The 21231-nt window shown below is 38.9% G+C and overlaps 1 protein-coding gene, 1 non-coding gene and 1 pseudogene across 2 annotated transcripts; 2 read left to right on the top strand and 1 right to left on the bottom strand.

Moving 5' to 3' along the window:
• Window positions 1-1742: 1742 nt before the first annotated feature.
• Window positions 1743-1849, bottom strand: LOC125581097. Its single transcript, XR_007318808.1, has one exon. It is a non-coding gene; the product is annotated as a small nucleolar RNA R71 (small nucleolar RNA).
• Window positions 1850-8600: 6751 nt separating this feature from the next.
• On the top strand, window positions 8601-16338 carry LOC106378979 (annotated as a pseudogene).
• A 3281-nt stretch (window positions 16339-19619) lies between these two features.
• LOC106352505 (vascular-related unknown protein 3-like) lies at window positions 19620-20615 on the top strand. Its single transcript, XM_048744102.1, has one exon. The coding sequence runs from the start codon at window positions 19704-19706 to the stop codon at window positions 19953-19955; it is 252 nt and encodes an 83-aa protein (XP_048600059.1). The 5' UTR covers window positions 19620-19703; the 3' UTR covers window positions 19956-20615.
• Window positions 20616-21231: the final 616 nt, after the last annotated feature.

Raw genomic sequence — 21231 nt, 5'->3', positions numbered from 1 at the left:
CGAGCTTTTCACTCCTTTTTACCCACTCCCCTCAATAATGGAAAAAAACTCTCGACTTTTGGGGACTCAGAAAAGACCAGAGACGACCAAGAAGGAGATTTAAAAGTTCTTGAGAGAGATTTGAGAGTTTTGTAACTTGTTTTGTGTGATTTGTGAAGATTTGTAAAGGAGTTCATCTCAAAACCATTTGGAGAAGATCTTCTGAACCTTTACTCTGTTTTAATACAATCTTATCATGTTTTCTTCATCAAAATCGTGTTGTTCTTGCTTAGTTATGTGTGAGTAGTCATCTAGTTGGGTTTAGGGGTTCTCATAGGGGATTTCTTGATGTTTTGATTCATAAAACGTGTGTAGACTAAGGGATTACGTTTTGGTTCTTCATCTAATGGATTTCTTACTGCTTGAACTGAATTGATCACTTAGTTCATGATATCAGATTGTTTGATGCACCGAAAGTGATTGTTTGAACTTCCGAAAATACTTTAGATGAGCAAAGTGTCCTTAACCCTCGGAAGTTGATGTTATTGCGCTTTGTGAACATATTGAACCTGTTCTTAATGCTTGTTTAGAAATTGAAACTCAGCGGAAGTTAGTGTGGAGATTTCTATAACATAGAGAATTAGCGCTACGGAAGTAGGTTAATTCTAATATCGTGTTTGAGTTCTAGACGGTTCTTAATATATCCCTGTGTCTGCCATTAATTGTATCTTGATTAAAAAGAAATCCCTGAGAATTCCCAATGCCCAACGTTTGTTTTAAAATAGTTTTCAAATCGTTTAAATCATCTTTTTACAGCTTGTTTATGTTTTGTGACACTAAAGAAAATTAAATAAAAAACATCAAAAATATATCTTCGTTCGCTGTAGCTATTAACTTGTCTGCAACTCTACGTGTGATCATCGGTCCCTGTGGATTCGATCCCGCATTACTACTGCGTACTTTACTGTGCACTTGCAGTTAGATAATCGGGTTAAAACTCGACACATCAAGTTTTTGGCGCCGTTGCCGGGGACCATTTGGTCACCCTAGAGTTAATGATCAGTTTAAGACTATAGCATTTTTATTTTGTCTAATGTTTCTGTCTTTCTCTTTCTGTTTGTGTTTTCAGGTGAATGAGCGGATTTCATACTAGAAGCAAAGGATCATCGAATTTAATACCTTTGGAGTTAGAGCTCGGCCGCCTAGAGAGACAAGTGAAAAAGAAAAGACTTGAGTCCGCTGAAGAGGTTGAAATGGCTGAACACCAAGAAGACCAGTTTCAGGACAACCCGCAAAATCCAATTCCTGTAGATGAACGAGAAGGCAACAATGCTGGTGATAATCAGCAGGCTGGTGTAGCTGCAAGACAACAGGCTGGAGACTATGGCATGCCTAGGATGACGCTTGCACATTATGATACACCAGATGCATTCTATGCCGATCGTTCTGGGATTCGCCCACCTCCCATTGAGAGAAGAGACTTTGAGATCAAGACTGGTCTCATTAATTTGGTGGAGAAAAATCCGTTTCATGGAAACCCGTCTGAGGACCCGATGTATCACTTGGAGCATTTTGAGCGAGTCTGTGACACCAGCAGACATAATGGAGTTCCTCAAGGCGCTTTGAAATGCAGGTTGTTCCCGTTTTCCTTAGCTGATAAAGCTATCAGATGGTTAAAGTCCATCCCTCCAGGATCTCTTACTACATGGGAAGAGACAAGAGCTGCTTTTCTACAGCATTTCTTCACCAAGTCAAGGTCCACATATCTGAGAAGCAGAATTGGAAGCTTTCAGCAGCTTGATTCAGAAAGCTTTCATGAGGCTTGGGAGCGTTTCAAGGAGTACACACAGGACTGCCCTCACCATGGTTACACTGATGTGAGCTTGCTGAACATTTTCTATAATGGAGTTCATGAAGAGAGTCAAGATGCCATGGACACAGCAAGTAATGGTGATTTCATGACCAAGACTGTTGAAGAAGCTTACACCTTGCTGAACAACCTGTCATCCAGCAAAGCAAACCGCAAGTCAAGGTTTGACACCAGCCAGAAGGGTGTTGGTTATGAATCCAAGAAGATAGATGAGCTGAATGCCAAGATTGAGATGCTTCTCAAGAGAGATCAGAAATCTGTGAAATTTGTGGAGGAGCAAGGCTATCGTTCCTCACAAGAAACTGTTGGTGATGATTCAGATGATATGCAAGCTGATGTGAACTACATTGGTGGTCAAGGAAACTACAACAGAGGCTACAATCAGAACCTTGGATGGAGTCAAAATCAGCAAAATAATCTGTCTTACCGGAGCAACAATGTGGAGAATCCACAACATCAGTCCTACCCTCAGGCAGGAAACAGGCAGAACCAGAATCAGAACCAGAGTGTGTTCAACCAAGGATATCAGAACAGAAATCAATATCAGGGGAACAACTCGGGCAACTCAGGATTTCAGCAAAGGCAGCAGTACAACAACTACCAGAATCAAGGGAATGCCTCTTCGTCACAGTCTTCTCAGGATAACGAAATTAAGAAGATGCTGCAAATGGTGCTAGAAGGTCAGAAGAATAGCACTGCAGAGATAAACACCAAGGTGGATAACATGTATGGAGAGCTTAATGGGAAGTTTGAAGCTTTGAACACCCATTTGAAAGTTTTGGAAAAGCAAGTTGCTCAAACCGCCTCCAGCAGCAGAACAGCACCTGGATTTCTACCAGGGAAGTCAGAGACGAATCCCAAGGAGTTTGTGAATGCTGTAACACTTAGGAGTGGAAAAACGATTGAGGGATCGAATAAGAAAGATCGACCGATCTCAGGAACAGATCGACCGATCCAAGGGGACGGAGATCGACCGATCCGGTCCATGTGGATCGACCGATCCCGTGTCAACGAAGCCAAATTCCTCTGAACCTGAAGAGGTGTATGTGGCGCCTCCTGCTTATGTTCCTAAGGCTCCATACCCATCCAGACCAAGGCAGAAGATCAAAGAACGTGAGTACGAGAAGCTAAAGAACCTTGTTGGGGAGTTACATGTGAGATTGCCATTCGTTGAAGCGGTGAAGATGGTACCTTCTCTTAAAAGGTACATGAAGGAGATTCTTACCGATAAGATGAGCCTAGAGCGTGGTGTGTTGATGCTCAATGAGGAATGTAGCGCAGTTCTACAAAATGTCATGCCTAAAAAGCGTGAAGATCCCGGAGCATTTGTTCTACCATGCCGCATTGGATCACTTACCTTTGAGAGGAGTCTCTGCGATCTGGGTTCAGGAGTGAGCCTAATGCCTTTCTCTGTCTCTGAGAGGCTAGGCATGACGAACTACAAACCTACAAGGATCTCCTTGGTCCTTGCTGACCGATCAGTGCGAAGACCAGTCGGTGTACTAGAAAACATCCCTGTTGGTGTTGGAAAGGGATATGTGCTTACCGATTTTGTAGTTCTGGAGCTGGAAGAGGAACCTAAAGATCCTCTCATTTTGGGCAGACCGTTTTTAGCTACTGCTGGAGCCATGATTGATGTACAGAATGGGCATATAGACTTACGTCTAGGAGACATGGCGATGAGATACAATGTGGAGAAGGTGCTGAAAAATCCGACTATTGATGGACAGACTTTCTGGGTTGATACATTGACTGAACTGGTGGAGGAAATGGATGAAGAGTTGCACACTGATGATCCTCTACAAGTCGCATTGACCCAAAGGGAGAGTGAGTTCGGGTTCATGAACCAAGAAGTGGTTGGATTTTCTGAGATTTTGGATTCAGCCTCACCGATTGAGAAGCATGTCGCCTATGTCAGCCTTGAAGACTCAGGCACCGATAAAACCGTCAAACCGTCATCCTCCCAACCAGATTGGAGTGAGGAGAATGCTCCAAAGGTGGAACTTAAAGCCCTCCCAGCTGGGCTGAGGTATGCATTCTTGGGACCGAATTCCACATATCCTGTTATTATTTGTGCTAACCTGAATAATGTGGAGACCGCTTTGCTTCTTTCAAAATTGCGAAAGTATAGAAAAGCATTGGGGTACTCTTTGGATGATATTACAGGTATTTCTCCAGATCTTTGCATGCACAAGATTCACTTGGAGGATGAGTCAAAGACGTCCATAGAGCACCAGCGAAGACTGAATCCCAAACTGATGGAAGTTGTGAAAAAGGAGATTCTAAAGCTGTTGAGTGCAGGGGTGATCTACCCAATTTCAGACAGCACTTGGGTGAGCCCGGTTCATGTGGTTCCTAAGAAGGGTGGCATCACTGTCATCACAAATGAGAAGGCTGAGCTGATTCCTACCAGAACAGTCACAGGGCATAGGATGTGCATTGACTACAGGAAGCTAAACTCAGCCACAAGGAAGGACCACTTCCCACTTCCTTTCATTGACCAGATGCTGGAAAGACTAGCCAACCACCCCTACTACTGTTTTCTCGATGGCTACTCCGGGTTCTTTCAGATACCCATTCATCCAGAGGACCAAGAGAAGACAACATTCACCTGTCCATACGGTACTTTTGCCTACAGGAGAATGCCCTTCGGATTGTGCAATGCTCCTGCCACTTTCCAGAGATGCATGATGTCGATCTTTACTGATCTTATTGAGGACATTATGGAGGTTTTTATGGACGATTTCTCAGTCTACGGTTCTTCATTTACCGACTGCCTTGCTAATCTGTGCAAGGTGCTGGAAAGATGTGAGGAGAAGAACTTGGTGCTAAATTGGGAGAAGTGCCATTTCATGGTGAAAGATGGCATTGTTTTGGGTCACAGGATATCAGAGCAGGGTATCGAGGTTGACAAAGCAAAGATTGAAGTTATGACCAGCCTACAGCCTCCTAGGACAGTGAGGGATATTCGGAGTTTTCTGGGACATGCCGGTTTCTACAGGAGGTTTATCAAAGACTTCTCTATGATAGCGAGGCCACTCACCCGTCTGCTGTGCAAAGAAGCGAAGTTTGTTTTTGATGCTGACTGCCTCGCTGCGTTTCAGATTCTCAAGAAGTCTCTAGTCAGTGCTCCCATTGTGCAGCCACCAGATTGGGACTTGCCATTTGAAATAATGTGTGACGCAAGTGATTACGCGATTGGAGCTGTTTTGGGGCAGAGAAAAGACAAGAAACTCCATGTGATCTATTATGCCAGCCGAACGCTTGATGATGCTCAAATCAAGTATGCTACCACTGAGAAGGAGTTGCTGGCAGTAGTTTATGCTTTCGAGAAGTTCAGGTCCTATTTGGTGGGCTCGAAAGTAATTGTGCACACAGATCATGCAGCCTTGAAGTACCTGATGACGAAAAAAGATGCTAAACCGAGACTCTTAAGGTGGATCTTACTGCTACAGGAGTTTGATATTGAGATCAGAGACAAGAGAGGAGCAGAAAATGGAGTGGCAGATCATCTTTCCCGAATGAGAGTGGAAGCTGAAACACCACTGGATGATACATTACCCGAGGAGAATGTCTATGTGATCACCTTGCTGGAGGATGAGTATTTGGATCAGGCTGATTGCTGTGTCATGAGACAAATTCAGGATGATCTCCCATGGTTTGCAGACTTTGCAAACTACCTATGTGCTGGAATTGAACCACCGAACCTGAAGGGGTATGAGAGGAAGAAGTTCATGAGAGATGTGAACCACTACTACTGGGATGATCCCTTCCTCTACAAGAGATGCTCAGATGGTTTATTCAGGAGATGTGTTCTGGAGAATGAGATGCAAGGGATTCTTTTCCACTGCCACAGTTCAGAATACGCAGGCCATTTTGCAACATTCAAGACGGTTTCTAAGGTCCTGCAGGCTGGTTACTGGTGGCCTACACTTTTCAGAGACGCCCATGAGTTTGTCTCAAAGTGTGATGCATGTCAGCGGAAGGGCAACATCAGTAAGAGAAATGAGATGCCCCAAAATTTCATCCTTGAAGTTGAAGTTTTTGATGTATGGGGAATTGATTTTATGGGCCCTTTCCCATCTTCTTATGGAAATGAGTACATCCTGGTTGCGGTTGATTATGTCTCCAAGTGGGTGGAAGCAGTAGCCAGCAAGACAAATGACTCTAGTGTTGTCAAGAAAATGTTCAAGACAGTCATTTTTCCAAGATTCGGGATCCCGAGAGTGGTTATTAGTGATGGAGGCTCTCACTTCATCAACAAGACGTTCGATAAACTGCTGAAGAAACATGGAGTAAAGCATAAGGTAGCTACACCTTATCATCCTCAGACAAGTGGGCAGGTTGAAATATCGAACCGAGAAATCAAGGGGATTTTGGAGAAGGCTGTAGGCAAAACAAGGAAAGACTGGGCTGTGAAGCTTGATGACGCCTTATGGGCGTATAGAACCGCCTACAAGACTCCCTTGGGCACCACTCCTTTTAATCTGGTCTATGGAAAGTCTTGTCACCTACCTGTGGAATTGGAGTACAGTGGTTTTTGGGCAACGAAGTTGATGAACTTCGACATTAAAACCGCTGCAGAAAGGAGGATGGTTCAGTTGAACGAGCTGGACGAGATTCGGTTGAACGCCTATGAGAACACCAAAATCTACAAGGAAAGAACTAAGGCGTGGCATGACAGAAAGATAATCCCGAGAGACTTCGCTGCTGGAGACAAAGTCCTTCTGTTCAACTCTAGACTCAAGCTATTTCCTGGAAAGCTTAAGTCTCGTTGGTCCGGACCTTTCACCATCACAGAGGTTAGACCTTATGGAGCTGTTGTCTTGGAAGAGAATGGGAGGAAGTTCACAGTCAATGGGCAGAGGCTAAAACCTTACTTCACAGATGCAAAACCCGAAGAAGGAACCAACATTCCTTTATCGGAACCTGATCTCGCCTAAGGACAACAAAATAGTCAGGCTCGCGACTTTAAACAAGCGCTGAGTGGGAGGCAACCCACATGGTTTGATTTTCTTTCTCTTTTGTGATTATGTTTTCTTGTGTGAATTGATTTTTGGTTGTGTTTTTAGATGATTTTCAGGCATGTATCACGATCAGGCAGAGATCGATCGATCTTAAAGAAACAGAACGGGCGATCCATGTAAGAGATCGGTCGATCCGGGTGAGGTAGAGCGGTCGATCTCAGGAAGATCGGTCGATCCATACGCGTCGGATCGGTCGATCTAAGGTAAGTATTGCCGGTTTGATTTCACTTAATTTAAACCGGAAAACACCCATAAAACACCCAACTCGCGAAAATATCAATCAAAACACATATCATTTCATCTTCCTCTCCTCTCAAACTCTCTCAAACCTCTCAAGAACACCAAATTCGATTTCCATCATCTCTCATCCGATTTTTGTAATTCTTGGTGCTAAACTCATTAGTTTTTCAAGCTCTATCCGTTTCTACCATCAGTTTTCATCAAGACACAGGTATGACTCTCTAATTTTGGAATCTAAAATCGCCCTAGGGTTTGATGTTGGGGAATCTCCGAATTCTAAATGGAATGGCATCTAGGATGGTTTATTTGTGATGATTATACTCATGGGTTACCTTGATTGCCAATTTCGTGGGTTGAATTGAGATTTTAGAGAAATAATTTCCAATGGTCATAATGTTGATAAAAGTTCAAATTAAAACAAATTCTAATTGTTTGAATGAAATGCTTGAATATTCATGATGATTAACACTTTGCAGCATGATTTCTTTAAGCAATTATGAATTTGGAACTGAAAAATAAAATTTTAATTTTGGAGTTTAATTGAAAAACGAAAATTGGAATGGAGTGTGATGTGTTATCTTGAGTTTTGAGAAGAGATGTGTGCTAAATTTTTACATGTTTAGGGGATTGATCAGAATTGATTTTATAAGAGTGTTTTTCTATTTGTCTCTTACTTGGGTTTTGATGAATTAATTTTGCAGATAATGCCTAAGAGACAGAAGAAGCAGGGTGAGCGTGGGAGTTCCTCGGTACAGACTGCTAGGCTCAGCACAAGGGCAATTTCCGAAAGACGGATAGGTCTCATCCTGCGAATCGAGAGATAACCCAGCAGTGGGATATACATGATGATGATTTCTACGAGCAGATGAGGGGAGTGGAAATATGTCCGTCGCGCTTCGCTCACAGAGACACTACAGATGCATTGGGGATAACCGAGGATATTGAAGCCTTGTTCGAGAAGATTGGCCTGGGGAACATCTTCGATCTTCACTGTGATTGCTATGCTGATTTGACCAGGCAGTTCCTCGCATCAGCCCGCCTCTACCATCCTGACGAGGACAACCCGGTAGCTGATAAGGCAATGTTCTCCTTCATTGTGAACAGGCAGTTCCACTCCATGACCATCTTTCAGCTGTGCGACGTCTTTGGGTTCGGGAAAGGACGTCAATCTTGTGTTCCTGACTTCCCGGAACACAATGATTTCTGGAAATTCATCGCTTCAGGAAACTTCATCTCTCGAGAGGCCAAGCAAGCTAGAATTCGTAGCCCTGTTCTGCGATATGCAGTGAGAGTGATCAGCAGTGTTATCTATGGAAGACAGAACCCGCTGCAGTGACAAAAGATGAGCTAGCTCTTCTGTTCATCGGGGCTGGACACCTATGGCCTCAGGGCGCAGACATTACCTATGTTAGCGGGAAGGACATAAACATAGGAGCTGTGATCGCGGAGAAGCTTGCGTACTTCAAAGTTTCAGACACGAAGAGATGTGGGTTTGGAGCGGTTATCACACGGATCTTAAGGCAATGTGGAGTGTTTCTTCCACCTTTGACAGAGTGGTGGATAAGAAGGGGATGCATCAGAACTTTTTCGACATGAGAGCACTCATTAGCAGCCACTACCTCACCGGCCCTTGGCGAGGTAGCATCGACAAGTCAGCCCCTCATATCTACCAGTTCCATGACCCACAAGGGAGAGAGCAATTTGTCAAACTACCCTATACCGCCATCACCGAGCTGACTGATCCAGGTGCTCTCATATTTCTACCACCGCCTGCATTTCTCTGCGCCAGACCCGCGACACTGAAGAAGAAAGGAGTCGCATCATCATCGACACACCAGCAGGCACCACATGATGATATAGAGGAGGAGCCTGAAGATGAGGAAAGTCTTTTCCCCACGGATTTCACTCCGTATATGCTGCCACCAGCACCTCCCGCTACTGCATCCGCTGCTGAGATCAACGCTTGGTCCATCAAGAGCCATCAAACCAACAACTCCATACTGCTGAAGATGTGGAAGGGAATCTGCAACATTAAGAAGGGATGCGCATCACAGCCAGCTGTTTCTGGAGATAGCGATGACGACTCAGGCGCTCACGACACCGCTGCTGGACCTGAGGCAGCGGAGGACTCTGATGATGATGGAGCATTGGAGAGGCGCTCGAAGAGGCGCACTGACCGCAACGCCTGATCGGTAATCTCTCTTGGAATTATTTTCACACCGAGACGGTGTGAAGTAAGTCTGGGGGAGGATGCTACTTATGTACCATATTGCTATTATTTCTTTTATTTTCTTAGTTTATCGGATTTGCTTGTGTTTTAAAAAAACTCTCTACGTATTTTTATCAGACCCTGTGATGATTATTAGACTATTTCCTTGTGTGTTGTGCATTACATTTCATATTGGCCATTTTTCAGGACTGTTAGCGCAGACAAACCGAGGAACCACTTGACCAAACAACCTCTCCTTAAATCTTTTATCAAGTCTCGGTGAATTGTAATCGACTCAACTATTTTTGACCATTAATGAATTTAATTTCTTTTGACCAGGAATCAACATCAGGAAACGGTACACCATATACACATTCAGGATTTTCTTTACCACATTTTACCACTCTTTAATAATCCTGAATGGCCAGACTCATCAATAGTTTGGTACCACACCTACACCTTACCCTTTTATTTCATCTCCATGCATTCTTACACACTGATCATATGTGCATACATGTGCAAAAACAATGGAGAGATTAGGGTAGACATGGTTCATCCGACTGCTTAGGTAGGATCGGAACATTTAGGTGGTTAGACACGGACCTGTGTGTCTAGAGGTGTAAATAGAAAAATTGGGTGTTGTAAGTGTGTGATTGCATCGCAGTGTATATATTCGATTTCGGTTTGTATAAGTTTTCGTTCTGAAATATAAAAAAAAAAAAAAAAAAAAAAAAAAAAAAAAAAGATATGAATCGATTGATTACCACAAAACATTTGCAAGTAATCAGTCGATTCTAAAAAAAAAAAAAAAAAAAAAAGAGTTCATGTTTATATCTCATTCAGTAGATTTGATTTAGACATTTTATTTTTATTTTGTGTACCAGAGATGATGCGTTGTTTAAATTTGGGGTTAGAGTTTGAGATTTGTTGGGTTTTGATCATTTGAGACTTGAGCAGTTCGAAAACGTGGTTATCAATATACTCGGTTTCTCCAGCGATTTTGCATAATGTTTTGCATTTTTTTTGTTATCGCTGATACCCACAAACACTTGAGCCTCACCTAATTAAACACTAAAACAGCCTCCCAAACACCGAGCCCGTTATACCTGATGGAGATATCTTTGGTGGAAAGGTCACGCCCTTTTTAATGAATGTAAAGAGTTGATTACTTGAAACTGAGACTTGCAGGTCTGAAATATGGAAAGGTTTGCGCGGTCTTGGTGGGGATTTGGAATGAATGCCTTGACAGTCTCTGATTTAAGTGGTTAGCGAAATCACAAGGTAAGGTCTACTGAGGGTTAGTGAGCTCCCAAATTTTAATCCTCTTTACTTGAGGACAAGCAAAGATTCAAGTCTGGGGGAGTTGATATTCCGTGTTTTTAACGGTTTTAAACTCGTTTTGGAGCAATTAAATGGTCGGTTTTAATTAATGTTTTGGTCTATTTGATGCGTTTTGGTGTTCTTAAGTGTAATATGCAGGTTACTAGATAGCTTGCAAGAAAAGAACGCATTCGGGATTTATTCAGAAGCAAGATGGACCGAACAATGGACCGAATGAGAAGTATTGATCGCACAGGACATAGATCGACCGATCCATTGTCTGTGGATCGACCGATCCAGAGCTAAGAAGAAAAGCAGAACTTGTCGCTACGGTTTCATGCACTAGATCGACCGATCCGGTCCATGTGGATCGACCGATCCCACGCTCTACGGGCTCCACACGCACCAACGAGCTTTTCACTCCTTTTTACCCACTCCCCTCAATAATGGAAAAAAACTCTCGACTTTTGGGGACTCAGAAAAGACCAGAGACGACCAAGAAGGAGATTTACAAGTTCTTGAGAGAGATTTGAGAGTTTTGTAACTTGTTTTTTGTGATTTGTGAAGATTTGTAAAGGAGTTCATCTCAAAACCATTTGGAGAAGATCTTCTGAACCTTTACTCTGTTTTAATACAATCTTATCATGTTTTCTTCATCAAAATCGTGTTGTTCTTGCTTAGTTATGTGTGAGTAGTCATCTAGTTGGGTTTAGGGGTTCTCATAGGGGATTTCTTGATGTTTTGATTCATAAAACGTGTGTAGACTAAGGGATTACGTTTTGGTTCTTCATCTAATGGATTTCTTACTGCTTGAACTGAATTGATCACTTAGTTCATGATATCAGATTGTTTGATGCACCGAAAGTGATTGTTTGAACTTCCGAAAATACTTTAGATGAGCAAAGTGTCCTTAACCCTCGGAAGTTGATGTTATTGCGCTTTGTGAACATATTGAACCTGTTCTTAATGCTTGTTTAGAAATTGAAACTCAGCGGAAGTTAGTGTGGAGATTTCTATAACATAGAGAATTAGCGCTACGGAAGAAGGTTAATTCTAATATCGTGTTTGAGTTCTAGACGGTTCTTAATATATCCCTGTGTCTGCCATTAATTGTATCTTGATTAAAAAGAAATCCCTGAGAATTCTCAATGCCCAACGTTTGTTTTAAAATAGTTTTCAAATCGTTTAAATCATATTTTTACAGCTTGTTTATGTTTTGTGACACTAAAGAAAATTAAATAAAAAAACATCAAAAATATATCTTCGTTCGCTGTAGCTATTAACTTGTCTGCAACTCTACGTGTGATCATCGGTCCCTGTGGATTCGATCCCGCATTACTACTGCGTACTTTACTGTGCACTTGCAGTTAGATAATCGGGTTAAAACTCGACACATCAATATATACTTGTAGATAGCAGTAGGCGAAGATACATATCCGAAGAGATAGCAAAACTTGGGAAAGGGAACATCAGTGCTCAGATATTTACATTCAGAGATCTCTGCGTCGCCACCAAGAACTTTAACCCTGAGAATCAGCTCGGTGAAGGCGGTTTCGGAAGGGTTTACAAAGGGCATATAGAAACCCCTGAAAAGGTATATATAACTTTTGCAACATTTCCTTCATATTCTTGTCAAAGCGGTTTGATTATGATTCTTGCATTATTTAGGTTGTTGCGGTTAAGCAGCTAGACAGGAATGGCTACCAAGGGAACAGAGAGTTCCTTGTTGAAGTCATGATGCTGAGTCTCTTACATCATCAAAACCTTGTCAATTTGGTTGGATATTGCGCAGACGGTGATCAACGGATTCTTGTCTATGAATATATGCAAAATGGTTCACTAGAAGATCATCTTCTCGGTATATATACATTACAAAACATCGTAGATTATATAGTTTTCTAAGAAAATCACCTCTTTATTATTTCAGAATTGGTGCGGAACAAGAAGAAACCGTTGGATTGGGACACAAGGATGAAAGTTGCAGCAGGTGCAGCGAGCGGGCTCGAGTATCTACACGAGACGGCTGATCCTCCTGTGATCTACAGAGACTTCAAGGCCTCCAACATATTACTTGACGAAGAATTCAACCCAAAACTTTCGGATTTTGGTTTAGCTAAAGTTGGTCCGACCGGTGGAGAGACTCATGTGTCGACGAGAGTGATGGGAACGTACGGCTACTGTGCGCCTGAGTATGCTCTCACAGGACAGCTCACAGTGAAATCTGATGTTTACAGCTTCGGCGTGGTGTTCTTGGAGATGATCACAGGGCGAAGAGTCATCGACACCAAGAAACCAACTCGAGAACAGAATCTAGTGACTTGGGTAATAAGTAATGCAAAGTTTTTCATCAACTTTAAGATCTCTTGTTTTGTTTTTCTTAGATGGTTTGGTAAAATGCGTAGGCGAGTCCATTGTTTAAAGATAAGAGAAAGTTCACGTTAATGGCGGATCCGTTGCTTGAAGGGAAGTATCCGATAAAGGGATTGTATCAAGCGCTTGCAGTTGCAGCGATGTGTCTTCAAGAAGAAGCAGAAACCAGACCAACGATGAGCGATGTAGTCACCGCGCTTGAGTACTTAGGAGTGACCAAAGTCGAAGAAAATAATGAAACAGATAACAACAAGAAAGAAGAAGGAGAAGATGAAAGATTAAAGCTCTAAGCACTTTTTTATGTCTTGATACGTTGCACAAATCTGTAGCACATCATCATGGAATCTGGTTTTAGAGTTACAACAAACGTTATCATCAACATTATTTGCGTAAGAATATGTTAGGCTTGTGACATTTCTTGAAGAGTTTGCTGCTTCTTAACACCTCGAAACAGAGTAAATATCTTTTCTGCTACTTGGTGCTTTGCAGTATTCCAACTACATGGTGATGCTTGCGGTTGAAGTTACCTACGATAAGATGGAGTGGAGACTCTTTTCAGCCAAAACATTCATCCTGTAGAGTTAGTAGCCTAAGAAGACAAGCCTAAAGCTCGAGGAGCTTCTTAGAGCCGGCGCTGACTTCACAGTTCTCGACAGAGCAAGCAGCGAGGAGATCCGTGATGTGATTCTTGGATCACTCACTCAAAAGGCTTGACAAAATCTTCAATAGGTTCTTCTTACAGAGAAGTCATGTCTGTTTTTGGTACCTACTTGGGAAATCTCAGCTCTGTCTCGATGTGTTACTTTTATGTTTGGTCCAAAGTCTAAAGATGCTGCAGCTTTTAAAGTAAAGATTGATCTCATTACCAAAAAAAGCCAACCTCTTTCTGTTAGCAAAGGGTCACCTTAGAAAACCAACAATAGAAACTAAAATCTCTATAAACATTCGATCAATAAGAAAGTGTTTTCTACATGTTAGTATAAAAATGTTGAGAATAATGTAAGGCCTGCAAGGTGGCATAAATGGAAATTAAATTTTACCTTAAAGCGAGGAAATAAGCCAAATGAAAAAGCAAACAGAGTTTTACCTCATTTGCGTCTCCATCATACCATCTAGTTTCTCCATTTCCACTTCAATGAGACAAGAACATTAACAGTGTCACTAATGTTAACCTAAAACCCTTCTTCTCATTAGATCCATGTTCATAGAAATTTACTATTCAAGGGAAGAACTACTCACACCGGTAATGGATAACAGCATGCTGCAAGAAGGATGATCAGTACGAATGTCGGCGATTCTTTTCTCACGTCCAAAGAGATAGCAGCTTTGGCGATGGAGCTGGAGTAGCTCTGTCAATGGAACACATTTCATATGCATAAAAATCACGCATCAAGAAGACTGATTCAGGTCACTAAGAGTTGGAAACAAACAGAAAAAAGATTAAAAATTGATAAATCTGTGTATAAATCACTAAACTAAAAAAACAATCTTCAAGGATTCAAACCAAAATAGACACCAGAAAGCAGTCACAAATGTATCTGACCATTGAACATTGCATAATCATCAACGACCACAATTTTTCAAGTGTTACATGGCTAGACTGCATCATACAATCTCGAGAATCTCTTTCACCAAACCATCACTACATGATTTACTGCATTTGTTTCATGCACCCAAAAAAAAAAAAAAAAAAATCAATAAGTCTTAATGGACGACTACTTTGACAGATGGAGCATGTGTAAATACAATAAGTCTTAATGGTTCACCATCCTTGAAAACATAGAGTCTCCATCCTTTGTTGGGTTTTCTAGCCTCTGCCCTCTGGTGGCTCATTGAATAGGAGTGCTGCGATACCTGCAAAGGGTTCAACAAAATTAGGGACGCATGTGAAATTAAAAAAAAATATATGACCCTGACAATAAAGCCACATAATTCACATATACATAAAGATCACTGTAGCAAAAGTTCACATGACAAAGAGATGCTAGAAATTGAAATCCACAGATTGAAACATCACTTCTATATCTGTTGGTTTCTTCCGCAAGTTTTCCTGATAGCTCAAAAGATGGTTCTTCCTGAAAAATTTAACAAAGTTAGCTCTGAAGCGTCAATACATGGATGAGCCAAGAGAGTAAAACGACACAGGAATGTCCCTTGTCTTATCATTGGCTCCTTCTCTTCTTCTTTCTACTTCCCTGCTCTTCTCCCTTCCTCTCTCTCACCTTGAGCTCTTCTCAATCTCTTCGTTCGTGGTGAAGGAGACCTAGAGCTACGACGACTTTGCAAACCCGAAGATTCTTCTCTTCTACTCCTGCGTGGAGAGTGCCTGTGTCTCACCGGAGATTCTGATACATTGCGAGCCATACTTGGAGATGTTCCACAAACGCAAGCAAAAACCTAGCCTTCTATGTCGCAATATCAAAACCCTAAAAGCTAGAAACGTAAGCTACAGGTTTCGACCACCAGTGTAATTTAGGGCTTGGGGAATCTAACATTTCGGAAAAAGAAGGTGAAGTTTAATATACCTGCACTGGCGGAGAGCAGAGAGGAAATACAGTGTGGATGAATAATAATAATCAAAGATAAAAGAGCCAAAAACAATAATAAGAAGAAAATTAATAGGGTGCTACTGTAAATCACAGGAGAGTGCTGCATCAGAACTCGTTCGCACAATGGATAAAACCATTAGAAACAGAGTGTCCTCCTTACGTTTCAAGAATGTGGCTTTCTACGGAAGCATGATGACTTGGTGGCTGGAGCGAAGCATTTAGAAAAGGCTCGCAAGTATCGAATTCAAGTTCTATGCAAGTTTTGTAATCTTACCAAATATTCAGTATTGTAAACATTTTTTCTTTTGTTGATAAATAAATTTAACATTTCAACAAAAAAAAAATCACAAGAGAGTGAGGGTTCAATAAAAAAATTGTTGATAATGTATCAACTTATTAAGTACTTAACGGAGTTAAGATTTCCATGCGGTCTTCGTATTCCTTGCACGTTTTATTTGAGAAACTTTCAACATGTTGAGAAACTTTGAAGTCACTTATTAGTAATCAACACTTTTCTGTGAAATACTGATGTTTTTAGTGCAGTAACTAATATTTTAAAAACCGGACAGGATTGGAACTGGTTAGACAGTCACATATCGAAAAAGTCAAGTTCAGTTTAATAGTGATCCATGTCAGCTTGAAAATCTGGTTCTAAATAATCAACACATAATTAATGTATTTTCAGTTATTATTAAACTTTAGTACTTCATAATTAACTATCATTTATTTAATTGGTTTCTATTTAATCCTATTTTTTTTAAAAAAAAAATAACGTAAAATCTCTCTTTGGCTCTTATATACTATTTTCATTTTGTTATATTCATAAAATTTAGGATTTTAGCTATATCTTATAAATAAATGTGATAATTTGAACAATTAATCATTTGTGTTTCTATCAGTTCAGTTTACATATTATGCACTTGTTAACTGTATATATATATATATATATATATATCTAGAATTTATGTTTGTTGTTTATTTTTTAGTTAATGGAAAAATATAGAAAATGTATCATATATAGAACTATTTTGTGCATATAGTATAAATATATGATTATATATATTTATTTTTTTTTAAAGGAAAACAGAAAACCCGGTTCAACCGGTTGAATCAGTCAATTCAATCAACTAGTTGGTATATCAAATCGGTATCCGGTCCGGTTTTCGAAACAATTGACATAAACATAATGTTATAATCCTGTGTGAATGAATTACATGTCATCAGATATGTGTGTGAATGAATGACATATGCATTCAACGTGACAAGATATTTGGCGATCTACCCAAGGTGCGTTGGGCTAGTGGTTTAGTGCTTGGAGTAGGTTCCATTGCACCCCTAGTTCGATTCCCATGGGGAGAGGTGCTTTACGCCATGTTATCGGTATCAGCGCCGGCCGGCCCCGGGCCTGGGATGGGATTAAGGCCGAAGGCTCGAACCCATCCTAGTCTACAAAAAAAAAAAAAAAAAAAAAAAAAGAAAAAAGAAAGATATTTGGCGATCGAGCACACGAAGAAGTAACTTTTACATCCACCACCGAAAGTATTAGTTTAAGTAAATCTGTTTGTAATTAAGAAACCATCGATTCTCGACGTATAATGGTCATCATGATTCTCTCAGTCATACTCATCATCGTCATAAATTTGCTAATAACATCTTTTTTTTTCTGAACTTTGCTAAATAACATCTCTTACTTCGTCCTTTCACGAGATTTTGAATAATCGTAAAAGAATTTAATTTTTTGTTGATTTAGAAACGATTTTTTTCCAAAATATAAAATTGACATGTACAAACGTTCTTTTTTTTTGTTTGTAAATCAGACTTTTAAATCATAGGAAAAATTTAAGGTTCATACATTAATCCTAGAGTCTGTTTATTATTATCATCTCTAGGGATATGCTTAAACTGAATAGCAATAAATTTATGGCAGAGGAGATAAATTTCGTTGAGAATTCCAGCGATCTCTAGGTTTCTTCCTTTCTTCTTCACCAACTTGATGAGGGTTAAAGAATCAGAGTAGATACAGAGAGCGGTAATTCCACGAGTGTTAGTAGTGATCCCTGTTCCGGAACGCGGTAGGCGCTAGTCGGGCGGTCGGGTTAGGCCTAGCGCCTAAAGAGAAAATAGGGGATTAATCGGAAATTAAGCGGGGCGGAATTTTTAGATGGTTTACTATGTTATAAAACATGTTAATCTTTAATTGTGTATAACATTAATACATTTTCATGTTTAAGTTTGTATAAAACACACAAATAGAATATATAAACATAATATAGTGTAATTTTCATCAAAATTATGAATATAAATGATATTTATAAAATTTTAGATCAAATAAACAAATAAAAATATTATTAAAACTAAAAAAAAAATTAAAAAAAATATAAAAAAATATAAAAAAATATAAAAAAAATAAAAAAAATAGATTAGGCGGCCGCCTAGGCGGCTAGGCGGTCATTTAGGCGGCTAGGCGGTCATTTAAGCGGTCTAGGCGGAAAAAATCGGATATCCGATTTTTTAAACCGATTTGGCATAAATCGGGGCGGAAAAGTGACGCGTAGCGCCTAGGCGGCCGCCTAGGCGGCCGCCTAGGCGGCTAAGCGGCCGATTTTTAGAACAGGGGTAGTGATCATGGCTGCTCAAAGAGCCAAAGTTTCTGCAATAAGGGACGACGCCACAAAAGGGGAGGTCGCTGAATATGTTGTGGTAGATCCAGAATCGTCGATACAAACATTCTAATACCAACTATTAAACGATGATATCTATAAATTGTCAACAAACTTCATTGACAAATGACAACTAAAAAAAAAAATGTTTGCTTTGTTTATATTTTCGCTGTGCATCATGTGAAACAAAACTTGGATCTGCAAAATCTTGGATAGCCTTTACTTATAAATATATCACCATCATAGTAATACATCGTGTCAAACATTTACCAAGATAAAGTCGTCAAAAAATCTAAAGCTTACGGAGCCTGTTACGTCATACATGGCTGATGGAGAAGGGACACGATCATTGTAACACTAACAACACCCATCAAAGATTCGGTTCAACACTTGCAAACTCGCACACTTCATGCCTCTCAGATATGTTTGTACATACTTTATAACCAAAATACCAATATGATAATAAAATAATTATCTTGCCGGACTATAAAGGTTCAAGAACATGGACCGACTTTATGTAGGACCATATATTATATACATTTATCGTTTTGTTTATAATTAGCTATTTGGAGTTTTAGCCTAGGGTGTAGTGTTGCCTTCATCACGTTTTCTGTTTTCTGTTTGAATTTTTTTCAAGTAAACGAAGATTAAATCTGCTTGTCACGTTATAAACCATATTATCGCTAAACACTTAGTATCAGTTCCCCACGAACTACATGTATTCATCGTTGACTGCATTATATATACATATTTGAAGAACACTTTCTGTATATCAAAAATTGTTGTACATTTTGCATATATACTTCTAAATTTGATACCAAGCACAGTACAATATATTCGACTACACGTATATACAGTAAGAAAAGTATTATTAAACGGAATATATAAGCTCAAATTAATTTAATTTATCATGTTATTGAAATTACTTTCTTATAACTGACAATATACGAAATTAATGTGTGATGATTGTCATTAGGAAAGTTCTTTAAATTTTAATTGCTTCACTTTTATTGGAAATTCAACAACCAAAAACTGTATTCGCGTTCACCTATTAAAAGTACCTTCTTTATCTATATATTTAATGTTAATTTTGTCTTAACTTTTAACTAATGATTAATGTAGCTACTAGCAAGTCTCAAAGTTGATGTGTACATTTCTATTCTCCACTAACTCAACAAGAAGGTGCTCCACTTCCATTGTATATCTTTCTTTGTTCTTGCACACAAAGAAATAAAACTACTCAACTGCCAGCAACAAATAATATTATCGTTAAGCAATAAAATAAACAATAATTAGACTAAAGGGCCAAATTGTGCTAAACCTACAAGTTTCATGACATCTACCTCCCTGACTATATAGTTGTCACATTTGAAAGAATTATTTGGGCAAACAAAAGTCTAAATCCCATTTTTTAACTTCTCACATATTTCATTTCTACAAGATCCAACCACTATTCATTAAGCTTTTCTCTAAGTTCAAATGGAAAACTCAGCACTGAGCAACTGCGTGAGGCGTACGATATTCTCTACTCAACAGAGAACAATACAAGAGGGTCTAGAAGAGAGTAGTTGGACAATGTACTTTGAAACCGAAGATCGTACATGCCATTATGATGATTCTTCCATGATCTCAGACGCTGCGTCCCCTATGGCCTATGTCGAAGAAGACACGGCTTCATCTCCTTCTAAAAGAACCAAGGTAAATCCAAAGAGAAGACAATACATAAAATGATCCAGACATAGACCTAAACAGCAATTCACATATATATGTGCTTTTGGGTGATGATTTATGCGTTATATATATGTATATTAATCTTGGCTATGCCTGTTCGTTTAGGGTTACAGTGAAATGGAAGACAATACCACAGAAGAAAAAAACATGAACAATACTAAAACTGAGGTAAGAAACTTTCAACATGTTTTTTCAGTCATAATTTCTGACAATTTTTTTCTGACGAGCTACAAAAATATTCTTACGGGTTTATAGGAGAAGGGATTGAATAAGAAAGGGGTAATAAATGAAGATTATTGCGCAGAATTGAAGAAGCGAGGACTTTGCTTAGTTCCTTTGTCCATGTTGTCCAACTATATTGGTTGATACTTTGATTGTTTTTTCAGTCATAATCTTTTAATTTTTATTGTGAATTATTTTTGTCTGTAAAATCTATAGAATGGACTAGTAAATGACTAAATGTAGTGAAAGTCGAATCAATGCTGGATGATGTACTTTATGTATAAACTAGACTCTGCCAGCGCGGATATGAATTTTCAGTTTTTAATTATTTATTTTATTAAATGATGTATTTGTAATATTCGTTCATATTATATTCATTAAGTAAATATTTTTTTTGCATCTTAAACTATCTATTTTTTTACGAATGTGTGATATTATATAAAAAAAATAAAAAAATGAGTATAGAGTTAATTAGATAATTTTAAAAACATAAATTTTTCTTTCGTGTGCGATATCATATAAATAATGATCCGCCCAGTTAACAAAAATCATGATTATTTTATGTGTAATTTTTTTTTATTTTGACCATTTCCTTAAAACTATATTAAATTTTACATATTTTAATTAGAATATTTTTAATATCTTTACCTTTTTATTTGAAATGCAACTCAATATTTTTTTAACAATTATAACAAAATATTTAAAAAATATTTTTAGAATTTGTTTGAAAAATATGAAAATTACATTTTAACTTAAAATTATCCTAAAATATGATAAGTTTTGATGTAAACGAAAACTCAAATTATGTCAAAAATAATGATATTCAAGATAATAACAATTTTAATTGATTATTTTTTAAAAAAATACATTTACAAAAATATTGTTTGAAATAAAATTCATTTATCTTTCAAATATAAAATGAAAATATTATAATTAAATAATAAAAAATATAAATAAAAACCATAAATTTAGCAACTGACAACTGAGTTTTATTATGCTAAAATTTTCTTTCTAACAATTTATCAAATGACAAATGAGTTATGAGCAAATAATA

Source organism: Brassica napus, chromosome C1 (assembly GCF_020379485.1).
Source record: "Brassica napus cultivar Da-Ae chromosome C1, Da-Ae, whole genome shotgun sequence".
NCBI classification, from domain to species: Eukaryota; Viridiplantae; Streptophyta; class Magnoliopsida; order Brassicales; family Brassicaceae; genus Brassica; species Brassica napus.
Note: the sequence above shows the minus strand (reverse complement) of the source record. Positions and strands in the feature narration are given on the sequence as shown.

Bases quoted from the DNA above. Each gene is read 5' to 3' on its own strand.
- LOC106352505 (XM_048744102.1), top strand. From the start codon at position 19,704: ATGGAAAACTCAGCACTGAGCAACTGCGTGAGGCGTACGATATTCTCT.